Below are 17,422 nucleotides of genomic sequence, written 5' to 3'. Positions count from 1 at the left end.
GAGGGGAGGGGAGGGGAGGGGAGGGGAGGGGAGAGAGAAGGGTGCAGATGGGGGGTGGGGGATAGAAGGAAAGGGAGGAAGGGGGAAAGGGGGAAGGGGGGTAGGGAGGAAGGAATAGACCAAAACTGTTTGTAGTGAAATTGGTGGTTTTTTCCAACTAGATTTTAATATAATAGCATACTCAGAACCACATATTCTAAAAGATTACCTTAAAATCCCTATTGAAAAGTCAAGTCAAAACAAGAATGAAATTTATAACAACTTGCCCTTCCTGTGAATAACCTTCATCATACAGGTTTGCCAAAAGTAGGGCTAAGCACATGCTTTCTGGCTCTCCAGCCTCAATTAGCATTTTTTAATTCATTCCAGAATCCTCAGTAGCAATGCAAACTGCATCTAACTTACAGCACTGGAGAGCAGTAATGTTTTTTAATCCTAATTTGTACATGTGTACATTTGAGCGGAAGTAGAATTGGAAAACACTGTAGAATTCACTACATTAGCACTGTAATGTCATTCAACAGAAAATATTCAGGTGGTATAAATTGAATGAAAGTCCCATGCCATGTTGCTTTCTCAAGTAGTTTCAGCTCAAAATAAGGGTCTTCATACATGGGTAAATTCTGAATGCTGTCATTGGAAATTTTTGTGTAGATCTTACAGCAAGCAGAAGTTAATTAAAAAAAAAATTAACCCGGTCTATTATTAATGTCCATATCAACCAATTTGCTGTCCATCTGGGATGTTCAAATCAACCTCTTCATTTCTATGAACTCAAATTCCAACTTTGATTTACGGTGATAACCAGACTGTCAATTGTGCTAGTTCTCACCACTCAGTAACACTGAGTTCTACCTTAGTCTTTGTGGGATGATAGAACTGAAATTATAATTCCAATACCAGTGATATTAATGTGTTACATTACATGGTCTAAACTGTGTCCTACATCTCAGCTGTGCTTTTTTTCATATACATTTTTAGCTGTGACTATCAAGTATGACCAACTGCATAGCAATTCATTTTCTTGAGCCAAATGGTTGTAGCTGAGGTCATGTATTCCTTAAGGAAGCCATCCATCCCACAGGACAGAGAACGAGGAAGGACTGACTAGCCCTTAGGAAATGTTTACTTCGTAGAAAGTTATTCTACAAAATGTGCCCATCCATGTAAAAATATTTTACAAGATTCAACAGAAAATAAAGTAATAAAAAAACAAAAAAACAAAAAAACAAAAAAAGATCTACTAAAAAGAAGAGAAAGTTTTCTTCTTCCTGCCTTCGTGTTCAAATGTCTTGTAATGGTGCAATAATTATGAACTTACTAAAATAACTCTCAGGCATCTGCAGGTGGATATCATAAACTGCCTTTTTCACAACTGTGTATTTCACAGTTCCAGAGAGGAGGGTTATTGTGTGATGAAAGTTCAAACCCTTCACCCAGGGATCAGAGTTTCTTTCCAAATATTCACTTTGTACATTCTTGTTTGCATTTTACTTCTAGATAGAGGTAATGCAGACCCCTACCCCACTCCTCAACAAGCTCCTTTTGTGTTTTATACATTCACAGGGATTATTGTCTGTCTCTCAAATATGGCAGCAGTGTAAAAGACTCAGACTTGTTTTTCTGAGTTTTAGGCTCTGATCCATCACATTTTCCAGTCATGGCACAGTGGGTTGCCCAGATAGAAGAATTTACAAGGATTTTGGATTTAATGAGGCTCATCTGTGTTCACTATAAAATAGTAAACCCAATATTAATTCAAGGATTAGAAATCAAACCGTAGAACTGGCTTAATAGTTTTCTTAAATCAAAGTCAAAATTGGTTGAAAGAATGCCTTTCAGTAAACCTTTCAATCATCAGGCAAAGCTAAGTCCATAAATTAAAATAGGATGAAAATGCCAGTGAAGTATTTTCTATTATACATATTGTAGGTCACAATTATGCATTAATACATGTCATGATTAATCTGATTAGATTCTGATATAGATGATCTTTAAAGCTATTTAATACACAAGAAATTAAAAGTAAAATCCTGCTTGTGATTTTATATTATTATGTCTCTTGCTTGAGGAGTTCAGATTGAACCAAGTTTCAGACTTCCTGAGTCTGATAACAGCTGACTTTTTCAACAGTCCTTTTAAAGCTAGATCCTCAGTTCAGACCAAACAAGAAAGTGAAAGCACCTACTTAAGTTATATTGGCTGTGATTTTCTTTTGTGCTCTCTGATTTAATAAAAGAAATTCTGTCTCAAAACTATCCTTTGCCTTCTGCTTTGACCCTGGAAGTCATGAAACATAACTTATATATCTGGTAATTAGTTTTTTTGTTATTAGAGAATATCAAGTGTTTCCTTTAGTATAACCACATATTCAGGAAAACATCAGGGAGAAAAAAATGCATAATGGAAACTTATGCTAAGATGTTTATTACATGCCTCTTGAGAAGAAAAATAATAATAATAATAATTTTTTTAAAAGGGTGCTTTTATAATCACTGAACATTTGTGATAATTAATGCATTTACATCTGACGGTACATGATTGTATTCTACTTTCTTTGCCAATTAAAAAAGTGCATAGCAAATTACAATCTAAAATTTTACAGGCTGCAAGGACAAAGGCTTATTATTGTATTCATGGAGCTACAAGATAAAAAAAAAAATCCTGCATCATGTGCTTATCTACAGTAGCATTCAAAAATTAAGTGGTGGAGTTATGCACTTTTAATTTTTCCATGAAATGTCCCCTTTTTTGGAACACTGTAGAGTTCTTGGATCAGAAAGTCTGATTCCTTTAAACTGGAAGGGGGAAGAGCCAGTAGTGCAAGTCACAGTCATTTTTGCTTCTTAATTGAAGTCAAGTCAGTACAGGTAGCACAACGGGAAAAAAAAGCAGTTTCATTGACAGGAAGAGTAAATAAGCCGTGAGCAACAACTGAAGCATTCAACATGGATGAAATAGATTTTAACGTTAACACGGGTCTTTGAGTTCTCCAGTTAGTTATGATTCTGACTGAGTCAAAATTATTAGAAAAATAATGAAAATTCCATGGCATAATACTGACTTGTCTCCTGACCCTTATAGATATGTGCATGGCATGGAATTTTAATCAGCTAAATAATATCAGAAGTCCATAAATATGCCGCTACTATTTGCATGACTGATTCCTGCATTGATGCAGCACTGAGTTTCCAAAACATCTGATGTGAACCCTTTTTATAAAAATATTTAATTACATAACGCGATTAAAAAAATGGAGTAGAAATATACCTAAAAACAAGAATAAAAACTGTGTAGCTCTGTGAGGGACCGTCTAACTGTATTGGAATTGCTGAACTATGACATTTTAAAAATGTTGCATGCATCATTACACAATTACATGTGCTCTGCCCATGACAACATTATGTGCTCAAAACTTAGGGCATTAAGGTACAGTTGTACTCAAAATCTATATCAGAGTCTATCTGACAGTGTTTCAAATTGATCATTCACTCAAATGGCTGAACAGATGCTTATTTTCAAGACTTTTTTCTTCACTTGTGATATTATCACCTGTTTCATTATTAGTTATGCAAATATGCTGTAGATCATAGAATCATAGAATCATAGAATCACCAAGGTTGGAAAAGACCTAAAAGATCATCCAGTCCAACCGTTCGCCTATTACCAATAGCTCCCACTAAACCATGTCCCTCAACACAACATCTAGCAATGATGTTAGTATGGGGAAGAAAATATCTATAAGATATTGTAACGTTCCTGAGGAATTTGGAAATTTCATTATTAAGTTATACTTTCTGTTTTTCTTATGTATTTATTTCTGGACTGAAATACTACATTAGTTTGACACTTGAAACTTGGATTTTATCTTTTAGTAACATCAAGTTACTACAATCTCTGAGTTCTTGATAGAAAAAAAAAATACTAACTGTACACCTAAACTACATTCTCTTAGCCTCTAATGATGCCAAAATATTATAATGCCTAAGTCTGTAGGAAATGAAATACTGTAATGTCCAACTTAACAGAAATTTTTCTAAAAGAAGTGTAATGTTACTTCAGGGAACAAGTTTCCTTTCTCAGAAACAGGCTTGTAATAGCCGTTTTGGATTTGCTCAGGTTGGCTAAAGAGACTGTCCACAGAATACTTTTTCTGAGTAGAAGTTGTTGGTATTTTTTGTCATTACCCCTCACAAAAAAGTTCCTGAAGGTTGTGTGGATGAAGATCTGTCAGGTAGCACAGGACTTTCTCAGATATTTTCTACTGCATGAAACTCAGATGAACCAAAGAAGAAGGATCTGCATGAAGAGGAAGGGAGTAAATCTGTACAATGGTGTGGATCTAGGATCTAAACCTAGGATCTAAACCTTCCAAAATACAACCTGGAGGGAAAGTTGTTGTATGACTACAGAATCACTGCAGGGCAAGCAATGCTTTCAGCGTCTCCATAGAAGATGCTTTGTTCTAAACAAATGTGGGCAGGTACAAACAGCAAAAAACAAAAAGGAAGTAATTACCTGTTGCAGTACATTATGTGTCTGAATAATTTCCCATACCTGCTTAGTACTCAAAGCCTCCAAGTAATAGCTGTGACATTGAAGTGAGCTCAAAAGCTTAAAAACTTGTCTTTATTTCCTACATCGACTTGTGTGCTTGGTGAAAGAAAAATGTGAGCCACAGTCCAAATTTACATTTTGACCTAATCTGCTGAGACATGTTTTTGTTAGCTTTATCTGACATCAGAATCAGGGCTCACTAACTTGAAACCAGCTTGGTTTCAAGTAATATGTGACTGACATCATTTACTAAACTCTTATCTAAAGTAGTATATTTGGTTTCACTTCCACATATCACTGTAATAAAAGGCTACAACAGATCTAGCTGTAAATGTCCTTGTTCATTAAGGGATTTGAACTAAATGACCTTTAAAGATCCCTTCCAACTCTAACAAATCTATGATCATATAATGCAAAATAATATCTGTAGTGAACAAAATTTGGACCTGCTGTTTCAACTTTCAATTGAATAGCAAATTTGAGAAAGTGCTATTGTAACTTCATTCAGAATACATTCACTAACTCTTTACAAGAACATAAATAAGCAAGCTCATATAAAAATCTTTCAATTTTGCTGTCAGTACCATTATTTAGCTATTACACTGTAAGTGACACTGAGCTAGGCAGTTGCCTAAAATATCTGTCACTTAATATGTCCAAGGGCAGCAACCAGTGAAGTTTGGTGCTTGAGTTTCCCACATAATACATACGTCTCTACAAAAGTAATGCCTCCTCTTTCTTTCCACAGAAACTACAGTAGATACAGAGAGCAAAATAACACTATTTGATAGAGCATATTTTCAGTTACAGAACACCATTTGTCAGTGTAGGCATCTCAGTAACTATGCATTTTTCCCAGTAATGAACAAGAGCCTTCACGCCAAACTCACAAAAATTTGCAACAGTGAATGTGACCCACTGTCACTGTTGTCACTGCTGAAATGCACCACCCACCATCTGAGCTCACATCCAATGTTTGGGCTCCATAAACATTCAGAAAGGGTCAAACATATATCAATGGGTGCATTCTTTTCCACACGGAGGAATTAAATTCTACACCTTTGCTTCAAATGCACTTCCATGTCAGATGAATTAATTTAGCACCAGACTTCAGTGAATCAGAGTAAACCACAGTTTGTTGGTCACTGTTGGTCACAGTAAGGGCTTCACTGAACATCTGTGCTGAACTCTGTAGACATTTCTGCTGTCTGGCACTGATGCCTACTAGCATTTTGCAGTCTGAAGTTGATTCAGACAGCATCTTTCTGGTCACTTACCCACGTGCAATTCATACACATGGAGATTCTTCTTTTCTTAACTAGCACTAGAAATAAATGTGAGGAAACTGTAAGACTGCCATCGTTAAAAGAAGGCACATCAGTAATTTCTGTGGTTCATGAAATGTTCGGCCCTTTTTCCTTCACAGTGGTTGACTGGTGTAAATGCAGTTGAAGAGTTACTATACCCTGTTTGTGAATCAGTCATCTATAATTATCTCTCCCACATTCTTATGTCCCGCTCTCTCCCAGTAGCATTCAATTCATTGAGTAGCAGTTTACAGCTTATTATAGTGAATCAAGAAAATCTTCACAATATAGCTTTGTAAAGTTATTAACAGACATTTGGAAAAACAAGCCCATATATTGCATTATTGGGGGGAAAAATATAAAGGATGTTACTGTTCAGAAAAGTCATCTGCTATGAAGAATTTTTTTATTTTATGCTTTGGAATTCTAGCCTACTTTTATATCTCAATAAAATCTAATATTTCTTAATGATTTAAATATTCAGTATTTATACTTGCTTTTTCTGAAATGTCTCTTCTAGTTTCTTTCCTTGCAGAAATTCATCCTACTATGTATGCAGTGAGCTATCATGCATAGCTGTGCAAAAATTGCACAAAAATGCTCAACTTGGACAGACAGTGCCAGACTACTTGTAACGACCTTGAATAGCTCAGAAAATGTCACATTAGCCTAGTATGGCTCAGAAAAAAACTTTCAGCAATGGATTTCTTTTCTCTTTAAAATGTATACCATTTAGTTAAATTTCCACTGGAGATCTTTAAAAAAAAAAATCTCATAATTATCAACCTGAAATAGTTCCATAGCATTTTTTCCTTAGTTTAGATGAGATGTTGGTTAATCTGATTGTTCTACTTATGCTACATATGCATCTTTGCAATTTTCCCTGTGGCTGAGAAGAGCTACGGTTACAAAGTCTTGACAGAAAGAGTGCGTGCTTCAAAATGTCTTTCAGCTGCAGTTAAAGTTCACTTAAAATTATTAGTTCAAGGAGGTAATAGGATTTAGACTTTATTTTTAAATCTTCCTATGTGATTTGAGACTGTTTTTTTTTTATATAAGTTAGTAATACAAATTCCATTTTAATGTATTTGCTTAGTGATGTGGCATAACCAGAAATCATTACATGTTTCATTCCAGTAATTGCAGCTTCAGCAATCTGATTATTAGCTGATGAAAGCAAAGTGATATTAGTTTATTCTTTACCAGACAAGTGACATTATTGTGTCTGAATAGTAAGGACTCATATAATACAAAATCAACGTGAAGTTTCAGGTAATTCCAAAATGCTAATTAAAAGCAGAACTAAGAACTGCCACTTATTATTCAGATTAAGAAAAATCACTGCTACACCAGAGTATGTTGCCATGGTGAGAGATGCTTCTCCTTGTATCTTTTGTCTGTGTCCATTTTGTGACTGTTTGGGCAACATGCTGGCATGTCTCTTCCTACTGCCAGCAACCCACATCTTAATCCCTCACGGAATCATAGAATGGCTTGGGTTAAGTGGGTCTTTTAAGATGATCCAGTTTCAACCTCTTACAATGGACAGGGCTGCCACCCACCAGCTCAGGCTGCCCAGTGCCCCATCCAACCTGGCCTTGACCACCTGCAGGGAATGTCATCCACAGCTTATCTGGGAAGCTATGCCATGCCTCACCACACTCATTGTACGTAGTTCCTTCTCTTTATCTAGCCTAAACCTAACTTTAGTTTAGAGCCGTTTCCATTTGTCCTGTCTCCCTTGTAAAGAATTCCTCTCCACCTCTTCTGTAGACCCCATTTAAATAATGGAAAGGCACCATAAGTGTTCCTCAGATTCTTCTGTTCTCCATGTAGGCTGAACAACCCCAGCTCTCTCAACTTCTTTTCATAAAAGAAGTGCTCCAGCCCTCTGATTATCTTTGTGGTCTTCCTCTGCTCCCACTCTAACAGTTCCCTATATTTTTTATTCTGTGTGTCCCCGGCCCCAAGTGGGGTCTCTGGAGATCAGAGTAGAAAAGAATGGTCATCTCCCTCAACCTAGTAGCTATGCTTCTTTTGATACAGCCCAGCCAACACAGTTGGCTTTTAGGACTGCAAGCACACAATGCTAGTTCATATCGAGGTTTTCATTCAGAGGTAGCCCCATGTCCTTCGCATAGAGTTGATCTCTGTCTACTCATGCAGTTCCAAGGGGAGTTAATCAATAAGGTGACATAGAGGAAGCAACATCACACTATTCTTGGTTTGGTGAGTGAAGGTTGTTATAAATAAAATGACTAGGATGTGAGGATCTCTGGGAGAAGGGAGGGCAGTGAGGAAGCACAGAAGACCATGGAGAAAAGGATGCTGCTCTGCCCAGAAGGCTGTTTTGCTTTCTGAGTGTTTTCCCTACCTCTTTCAGGAAACTGACTGAATTTTTCACATCTCAGCTAAGGGAATCTTTCTCTCAATAGCATCTGAGAAAATTAGGGCTTTGGCTCAGCAGAGCAGGATACAGGCAGAAGATCTAATCAGCAATGTTGTCTCATCTCTTGTTTTACATAATTGGCTTTTCTCCTGTTCCATTTCTCCAAAATTGTGTTTGGAGGAAAGCCAGAGAGTGATGAAACCAGAACCTACACCGAGGCATTCTAGTGAAGAATTCCTGTAGAGAAGCATTATGCAGGAGCTCAGGAGGGACTTGTGAATTGTTGCAGGGCTGAAAGATTATACAAAATGTGAACAATGGCATAGATTTGATCCTTATGAATGTCTAGGCTTGGGGAACATGTGGAATCCATTCCTTCAGGCCTTTTCATACAATTATGTACAATTTAATTGCTTCTTCATGTCAGCCCTCACAGAATATTACCAAAACTGCTTCACTCTCTATATCTGAAAAACAGTTGATATTATAGCTGTCATGTATTTGTAATGTACAATGAGCTCTTAGAAATCAAGAACGATTAGTTCAGATCAAAATTAGATTCAGCACAAAACTCCTACATGTGCACTTTAAACTCCTGTGTTTTCATTACAGAGCTGGAGATCTGTCCTGATATGAAGGTTATTCTCTTTCCTTAACTTGATATGTTAGTAACAGTGTTACACTTTTCAAGAAGACAGCAGAAAAATTACTGTTTAAAAGATAATCTGGCATGTGTTGAATTGGCATAAAAATATTCTTTACATATAACAATTTCCAATTATATATATGCGCACCTACAGACTACAGTGATGCCATTTTTCATTATATGTTAGTCTGTGTTTCACAGAAGTTGGAGTTGCATATATAGATGTTTTCTGTTTGGATTTTGATTTAAACAATTTTTTTTTTTAAACAACTCTTTATAGCTGTTTTTACAATTACTATTATGAATTCTACACCATACTGCAGTGAAATATTGAAGTTACACTAGATACTTCAGTGGAAGCGTTAAATCAATACTCACAGTGGTGGTTGAGAAAACCATGCATATTTTTAATACAAATTATTTCCAAAGGGATAAATACCAAAACAGTGAATGTCCCCATTGCACATTATCAAACAGTAGACATATGTGCCCACAAAGCAACTAGAGCACATAGGAACTACAATAATGCAAGTCTGTAGGGAAAAAAATAGTTGCTAGCTTAGAAATAAATAGGAAAAGTGCTACATACATTCGCCAAGATCTTGTATATGGCATGTGCAGGTGACACAGAAGTGGGACAGGGAAACGCATTATGTGATCCATTTGGACTGCTATTGCTTAAAAAGATTTATTTAATTATTTAAATTATTTTCTCCTCATGAGAAATTTGGTAAAATCTTAAGTATTTTTCCAATGGAGCATCATAAATAAAGTCAGTAGGCTTAATTCTTTTGTCCAGATGCCAGTACCCATAAGAAGGCAATAGAAAACATTTTAAATGTACTCTTTATATTATATTCTTCATTTTAATCAGTTTTTCTCTAGAATTTCCCCCTTGACAGCCATGGACTTCGATGGTCTTGAAGAAGTCTGTGAGAGCTTGGACATCTACAACAGTTCTTGAATCTAAGCATTCTCCATGGATATTTCTGAAGAATATTTTATCTTTCCACTTATTGACTGTAATTTATTTCAGTAATACTCCACTGACTGTCCAGCTGCTCTGCCCCGCTGAAAGGTAGCCTGCAACACTTCTCTTGCTCCAAAGCTTTCTTATAACCTGGTTAATTGGAAATTAAAAGTTGGGAAGCAGAGGGCTAGAACTCACCCCCTTTCTGCCGTACTGAAAAAAAAGCAAAGACATCTAAAATGACAGAGTCACGGAGCCACAGAACTGTGGGGTTTGGAAGGGACTTCGAGAGATCATCGAGTCCAACCACCCAGCTAAAGTAGATTGCCTATAGTAAGTTGCACAGGAAAGTGTGCAGATGGGTTTTGAGTATATCTCCAGAGAAGGAGGGTCCAGAGCCTCTGTGGGCAGCCTGTTCCAGTATTCTGTTACTCTCACAATAAACAAGTTCTTCCTCATGTTTGTTTGGAACACCCAGTGTTCCAGTTTCTGCCCACTGCCTCTTGTCCTATTGTTGTTGCATGCTGCGAAAAAGAGTCTGCCCCCATTGACTTGATTCCTTCACTTTAGATATTTACAAACAATGATGAGATCCCCTCTCAGCCTTTTCTAGGCTGAACAGACCCAGATCTCTCAACGTTTCCGTGTACAGGAGACACTCCAGACCCTCAGTCATCTTTGTTGCCCTCCCCTGTACTCTCTCCAATAGTTCTCTGTATTTTTTGAACTGAGGAAGCCCTGAACTGGTCACAGTATTCCAGATGTGGCTTCACCAGGGAAGAACAGAGAGTACTCTTTTTTAAAATAGCTTTAATTCAGAGATCACTAGTTAAGCATTCCAACTACAAAACGTGTTAAATATCTAGAATTTATTTTCCTGAAAAATTATTTTCTGTATTCATTTCTAATATTTGTTCTCCTGCATAAGGGGTCACTACTGAACTCATTCCTACTATTACTTCAGTTTGTTTTGTTTGTAGCAATCTGGGTAGAATATGTTAATAATTCATACATTTGCAGAATTAAATGTGAAGCATCCACTTCTCTAAAAGTGAATGCTTTTAGGCCACGCCATATAGGAAAATATGCTATCTTTGCTTTACATAAACTGTCTTTGCTTATTGTTTGTTGTTTTACTTCCTATCAAAATACTGATGTTTCTATGGTATTAGTATTTTCTTTGTTTATAATAAGCAATAATATAATAAGCAACTTTAAAAGTACCATGTCATAGACAATTATCCTGCAACATCAGTGGCATACACTGACAGCATCCTGAATGGTGCTGCTGAGTGACATATGCAAATGAATTCCTTCTGTTAATTTCTAAAGAGAAGAGGTGTCTTCTATCCCGAGCATTTCACTTTGTAGTAGGATCTGAATTTTTACTCAGTTATCCAAATTATCTGAAGTCTTTTCTCCCCTCTTGTTTTCTCTCTCCTCCCAACCAAACCCAACTCCTTCATGTTAAAATGCTAGCAGTCTTTTTCTGCTGACTCCCCAGTTACATTCTCTACCTCATTGAGCTGCTTATGAGCTGTGTTCCTGACGCTGCAACTTCCTCTGCCTTTTACATTCTACAAAAGCCATTTTGATCTGATTCTGCGCTCAAGAAATCATCCAGGATGTGCTTGGAAGCAATTCATACTCAGTTGCTCTATGATGTGCTGTAGTAGTATCATAGTTTTGTTGGAACAGAACAGGTCTATATGCATAGGTTGTTCCAAAAGCAATGTCTTCTACTTGTTTCCATAGAATCAATATCAGATACAAAGAGTACACACAGTAATGATTTGATAGAGCCAATTATCAGCTACAAAACACCGTTTTTCAACCTATTTAAATTTTAAGCTCACACCACTGTGCACCTACTCAGCTTCACGCATCCTGGGTCCACAGGAGCTCATGCAGGATATTTTAATGCTTGTGTCTATCTGTGCAGTAGGTGGACAGCTTGTTTTATATGTGTGAGATGGAAATTTCACTGAAAAGGAGAGGAGGACACGTATCTATATGTAGAAGTAGAGAGGAATTCATCCAAACTTACAGGGGAAAAAAAAAAAGTAAAAATACTGATTTTTGTTTAAAGCTTGAAATAGTCATTGATTTAAAATGTAAAATTATTTCAAAAAAAGAAAACAACAACTAAATGCTTTTCATATGAAAATGCTCTTCAGATCACATAGGTACTTATGGGTACTCACACGGGTCACTCAATTAATCCCTGAATTTTCAAATGTTCAAGTTGTATTTTACATTACTGATTTTTAATTAAACTGAAAGCCATGCTTATATCTGAAAGACAAAGATTTATGTTTGTAACTTTCTGAAAAGTTATGTTCATTACAGTACAGCAAATGTGGTGAGAAACAGTGACAAACCCTGGCTTCTTTGGAAAAATGCCATTGTTGATTAATCATAATATATTTCAGCTGTGTATGGATTTCTGAGTTACCCTGTAAACACACTGCTTTCATTCTTTGGAGATTAACAATGTCTCTTGTGTGCTCAGGTTCCCTCTGGCTTAGTACACTGTTTCTTTTGAAGGATTTATTTTCCTGGGTTGAACTTTAGGGACTTGGAGCACCTTATCACACTTTCATAAGCTTGCTTTCTGAGGGGGAACGACAAGGGGAAAAAAGCCTGTCACAGCTTGTGCCAGTCAAATCCAAGCTCTCAGGGGATTTGTTTTTCTTTTGGCGTCAGATCAGATGTTCAAATGAGGGGAGTTTTGGGGCTGTGAGCGCATGTCCACCAGACCCTTAACAAGGCTAATCCCACAGCAGCACATTGCAAGCAGCAGTGAGTGGGCACAAGGACTCCACTCTGCTGCCATCCCTGAAAACAGGCTGAACGCCTTGCTCAGGGAGCAAACACAAAAGTCTTGTTAGCAATGACCAGCAGCAGCAAAATGTCTACAGCAGAGTTTGCTCTGGGATAGACTTAGACACCAAGCGTGATGACCAGGTAAAAAGGGCCGCCCCCCCCCCAAAAATGATCTCTGTGGGATTTTACACATATCTGACAGAGGTATTTTATTGAGAGATCCAAGTTACAAGTAAACTAAATCGGAATGTAAGTGTGACATACACTTCAGGAATTCACTGTGGACTTTAAATTTTTTTATGAATTAATGTTGAAGGCATGCTTGTGAAAAAGCAGATACAGAAGAAAAGCTTTTGATTCTACTGTTATTGCAAATACTTTTCTAAGCTTTTTACTGCTTTATTAATTCAAATTATAAACAAGAGTTTAATAAAGACTGTTTCGTAATTAACTTGTTAATTTCCTCAAATCATTCTAATTCCTCTATGAGATCCCTACTGCAAGTGATAAAATTTATTATACCTCCAAGCCTTGTATTTCACTGCAAATGTTCTCCATGACAGAACAGTAACTGACATGGAGTAGTAGAACTGGATGCTTTTAGTTTGAAATAAATTTGAAATGAGAAAATCATGTGTTGGTGTGCCTTAACTGTCAGGTTTTTTATCTTTGAAATCTAAAACCCAAGAAGTCTTTTTCCCTTGATATGAAAAAAAAGATTTTTTTAAATCAGGCTATTATTTTTTAATTTTACATTTGAAGAAATGTGATGAAGATTCCAATTATTACATTAGGCAGATATGGGTTTCTTTTCTGCATAGACAGAGAGTATAGAAGAGTGCAACTCCAATGTTACCTTTCTACAAATACTTTTGACGTTTAAATAAATTGCGTTAGTGGTCATCTTTTAAAATGATGCATTAGGTCTGTGTACCAAGTAAATTCACCAAGGTAAACTGCAGAGAAAGGTATTAATTAATACATTTAATGAGGGACATTTCCAGGGAGTCTTTGCAACATGGATGAGAATCATGGTAGAAGTTCTGCCTTTGGGTAAAAGCTGCTCATTCTTTCTAGAGAAGATGGAGGGTGTCATAAGCATGTAGTTACTGCTAAAACAAACATGCAGTAAGCTAAGTTGGCTTAGTCAATAAGCATCCTTTTCTCATCAAGTTACTATATACATGTAACAAAGGAGATTCATAAGCACGCAGTTTCTTAGCATTGCCCTCCTAAGGCAATATAGAACACTTGTGTACTCTAGAAATTGAGAGTAGGGTGAAATTTCAAGAATAGGTAGGTAGGTAGGTGGAAAGAATGTAATTTCAGTTATTAGCATTATAATGCTTGAATAATAATTGTAACTTCCTTTTTTTCTATACAACACACAGTACGATACAGTAAAATAAGAAAAACATTAGTTTTTCCACAAGGCTTCAAATGCTCTCCAGTAAGAGGTTAAGTTCTTGAAGTCCATGCTGAATATCTTAACAAATCTAGAAAATTAGTTTTTAAGAAGCATTTCCTTGCCTGAAGACTATCAAATTGAAAAAATGTTCAATAGAGTGCTGTGATTATTAGTGCTATAGGCTTGCTTGCCAGTATTTTGAAGGTACAATAATTTTGAAATTCAAGGTAATCTTCCCTGTGTGTACTATGACTTTTTAGATTTTTCAGAATTTTCATTTAGTTGTCCTTTGCTTAAACATGATACAAATCTTGTCCTACATTCTGAACAGGTTAAATTTCTGTTTGCTACAGTAAGGAAGAACAGTCAAATATGGCTCTATTTAATATTTTTAATAGGCATTTTTTATGCTAAGGTGCCTGCCTTTCTTGCAAAACATGAATTCGAGCAGATTTTTCAAATAAAGATGAGAGTTGAGAGATAAAATATTGTTACATAACATGAGTTATCAATTTTTTATGTACCATGAGTGAGGTATAAGGAATGTAGTTATGAATTGTTAGCATGGTACCTTATACTACTGGTGTTAATTGACTCCAAGAAATTTCCACAGCTCGCAGTGATTTCCAAAAATCCCAGAAAAACATGCTTCTGTCTTTAAAAATGATAGTAGGCTACAGATTTATCTAACAAAAAGATGTTGCCCAGTAGGTGTGGAATTTTATAAAGGCTGTTTCATAGTGTATTTTTTCACAAAAGCAAGGTGCTCAGATTTCATTTAAATGATCTCATTTTACTTTACTTAATTCCCAAATGGCTTCTTCATAGTGACTCTAGTTCTGTTTATGCTGTACAATTAAATAGGTAATTTTATTATTTAAATATATTTTATAAAATCTCCTTTTTTGTAATAAATTTTTTAAGGAACATTCCAATGTATCTGCTTATTAAATGAAATAATTTAACAATGGAGACTGATCTGAGAGAAATTACTTAATTTCCTGAAAGTATCTGGGCAAGGAATTGGAATGGAATTAACTGACATAGCTGCATTTGACTGAGTTTCGTAACTTACACAAACTGGTCATCTAAGTCTTAATGTATTCTCTGACTTTATCAGAGCTTTTTGTACTGTGTTTTAAGAATGAAACTCTTTTGTTGTTTTTTGGGTATTGATTGGTTTTTGTTTTGTTTTTTTTCTGTTGGAATGTCCATGTATTAAACTATACTTTCTAGCTCTATGTTAAACAGTCACACTGGCGCCGATACTAAAAATCACAACTGAATCATGGTGCTATCAATTTTACTTTGAGATTTTTTTCTAGTTTCTGAGATTCTTTTTTTATTTGAGTTATGTCACTGTATTTAAAAAGTATTTTTGACAAGCAGCTGTGATTGTCTCTCCACTGCAAAAAGATAATAATAATTTACAGTTTGATGGAATTCTTCTCCAGTGATTGCCCTTATAGGAATGTAATTAACAGCATAATAGTCAACTGGCTTGAGAAGATGAAAAAATGTAGGACCTTCTCTTGAGTGCTATAGAGGAGGAAACCACAAGTTTAATAGAAAGTGCTTACTCTGTGCAACTTGTGTACTGTGCATTTGTGTACTTGTGTACATAAATGCAAAGTCAGCTACTTTTTCTTTTATGTTTTAAATTTTCTCTTCAAAGGTACTGTAATCTGTGTTTAACAAGCAGAACCTAATGCATTTTCTCTCTCTTTTTAGGCACAGAAATCATGGATAGAAAGAGCTTTTTACAAGAGGGAATGTGTTCATATCATACCCAGCGCCAAAGACCCCCATAGGTAATTGCATGCTACTTGCATGAAAGTCAAGTCAGTTACATGGAAGTGTCTTACCCATACGCATCTGTTTGTATGTAGATAAAAATACTTTGTAATGAGATATTTAATAATTGGTTAAATTACAGATGAAGAGATGGATTCCTATGAGCACTATTTTTTTTACATTTCAAAACATACTTCATCAAAAAGAGACATGAAAGGTCATCCTTGTCTGTGTTTAATTTAGAATAACAGAATCACAAAGGTTGGAAAAGACCTCTAAGATCATTCAGTTGGTGGATATCACCAATATTTCCCACTAAACCATGTCCTTCAACACATCTAAATGTCCCTTGAACATCTCCAGGGTCGATGACTACACCACCTCCCTGGGCAGCCCATTCCAGCACCTGACCACTCTCCCAGAGAAGTATTTCCTAACATCCAACCTGAATCTCTCCTGTGCAACTTGAGGCCATTCCCTCTAGGAATTTCCTCATCTTCACAGGGAACCTTCTGGTTCTTCAAATATTTGGAACAAAATATTGCCAAAAATATATATACAGAAAATTGTGGTGAACTACTACTAATTTTGAGTATCTGTTAGTGCATGCAAAAGACTATTGTCAACCTAATGTCCTTTGAGGACATAGAAAATGTTATTGAAATAAGTGATAATGCAAACAGAATATAGAAAGAAATGTTGATATCTGTACTATATTCGTTTGGGATAGCAAAAATGAGATCTGCAGAGTTGAAAAGGTTTTTAAGGGGAAGATGTATAGGCTGTTTATTATGTCTTTTTTGTATACATCCGTGTGATATTAGATTTCTGCTTGTTTAATATCATAGGTGTTGCTGTGGGCGTCTAATAGGTCAACATGTTGGACTCACTCCAAGTATCTCCGTTATCCAGAATGAGAAAAATGAGAGCAGGCTTACTCGCAATGACATCCAGTCAGAGAAGTGGTCCATCAGCAAGCACACGCAGCTCAGCCCAACGGATGCTTTTGGAACCATTGAGTTCCAAGGAGGAGGCCACTCCAATAAAGCCATGGTAATCATGCTTTTCTCTTAGATAAATAACTAATGTTGCTAGCTGGATTAAAAAAAAAAAAAGAAGAAGAAGAAAAAAAAAAGAAAAACATTCCCAAATATGAAACAAATAATTCACTTTGAATTATTATTTAGTGTTAGAACACCGGATACATTACTATGTATTGTGTTCCAAACAACTGGTGAACAGAAGGAACTGTAAAAACTAGAGGGTAGCATAGAACGGGCTACTTTTGTAATAACTAAAGACATACTAACATGCAGATATCTTAATTTTCTTTCAGTGATCCCCTATCTATCTTTTTCTGAGTGCTTTAGAATTCAGCTGTGGCTTCCCATTGCTGGGTGTGTCTGCAAGGCTGACAAATTTGAGATAGATTTCCAAAGAGTTCCTCCACACATATGTTGAAGGATAGACTATTTGGATTTACTTGCTTATCTTTCAGCAAAACAAGAGGCCTACCAATGTCTAA

At 36.1% G+C, this 17,422-nt stretch overlaps 1 protein-coding gene across 1 annotated transcript in view; it reads left to right on the top strand.

Moving 5' to 3' along the window:
• The window catches only part of TRPM3 (transient receptor potential cation channel subfamily M member 3), a 249,388-nt gene that overhangs the window by 107,355 nt on the left and 124,611 nt on the right, over positions 1 to 17,422 (top strand). The window contains exons 2-3 of the mRNA XM_042877368.1: positions 15,835 to 15,914; positions 16,746 to 16,950. Coding sequence (XP_042733302.1) covers positions 15,835 to 15,914; positions 16,746 to 16,950 — 285 coding nt within the window. The remainder of the gene's footprint in view (positions 1 to 15,834; positions 15,915 to 16,745; positions 16,951 to 17,422) is intronic.

The sequence above is a fragment of the Lagopus leucura genome, unplaced genomic scaffold (genome assembly GCF_019238085.1).
Source record: "Lagopus leucura isolate 7727_CA_CO unplaced genomic scaffold, USGS_WTPT01 Super-Scaffold_100018, whole genome shotgun sequence".
NCBI lineage: Eukaryota > Metazoa > Chordata > Aves > Galliformes > Phasianidae > Lagopus > Lagopus leucura.
This window is presented reverse-complemented; position numbering and strand designations above follow the sequence as displayed.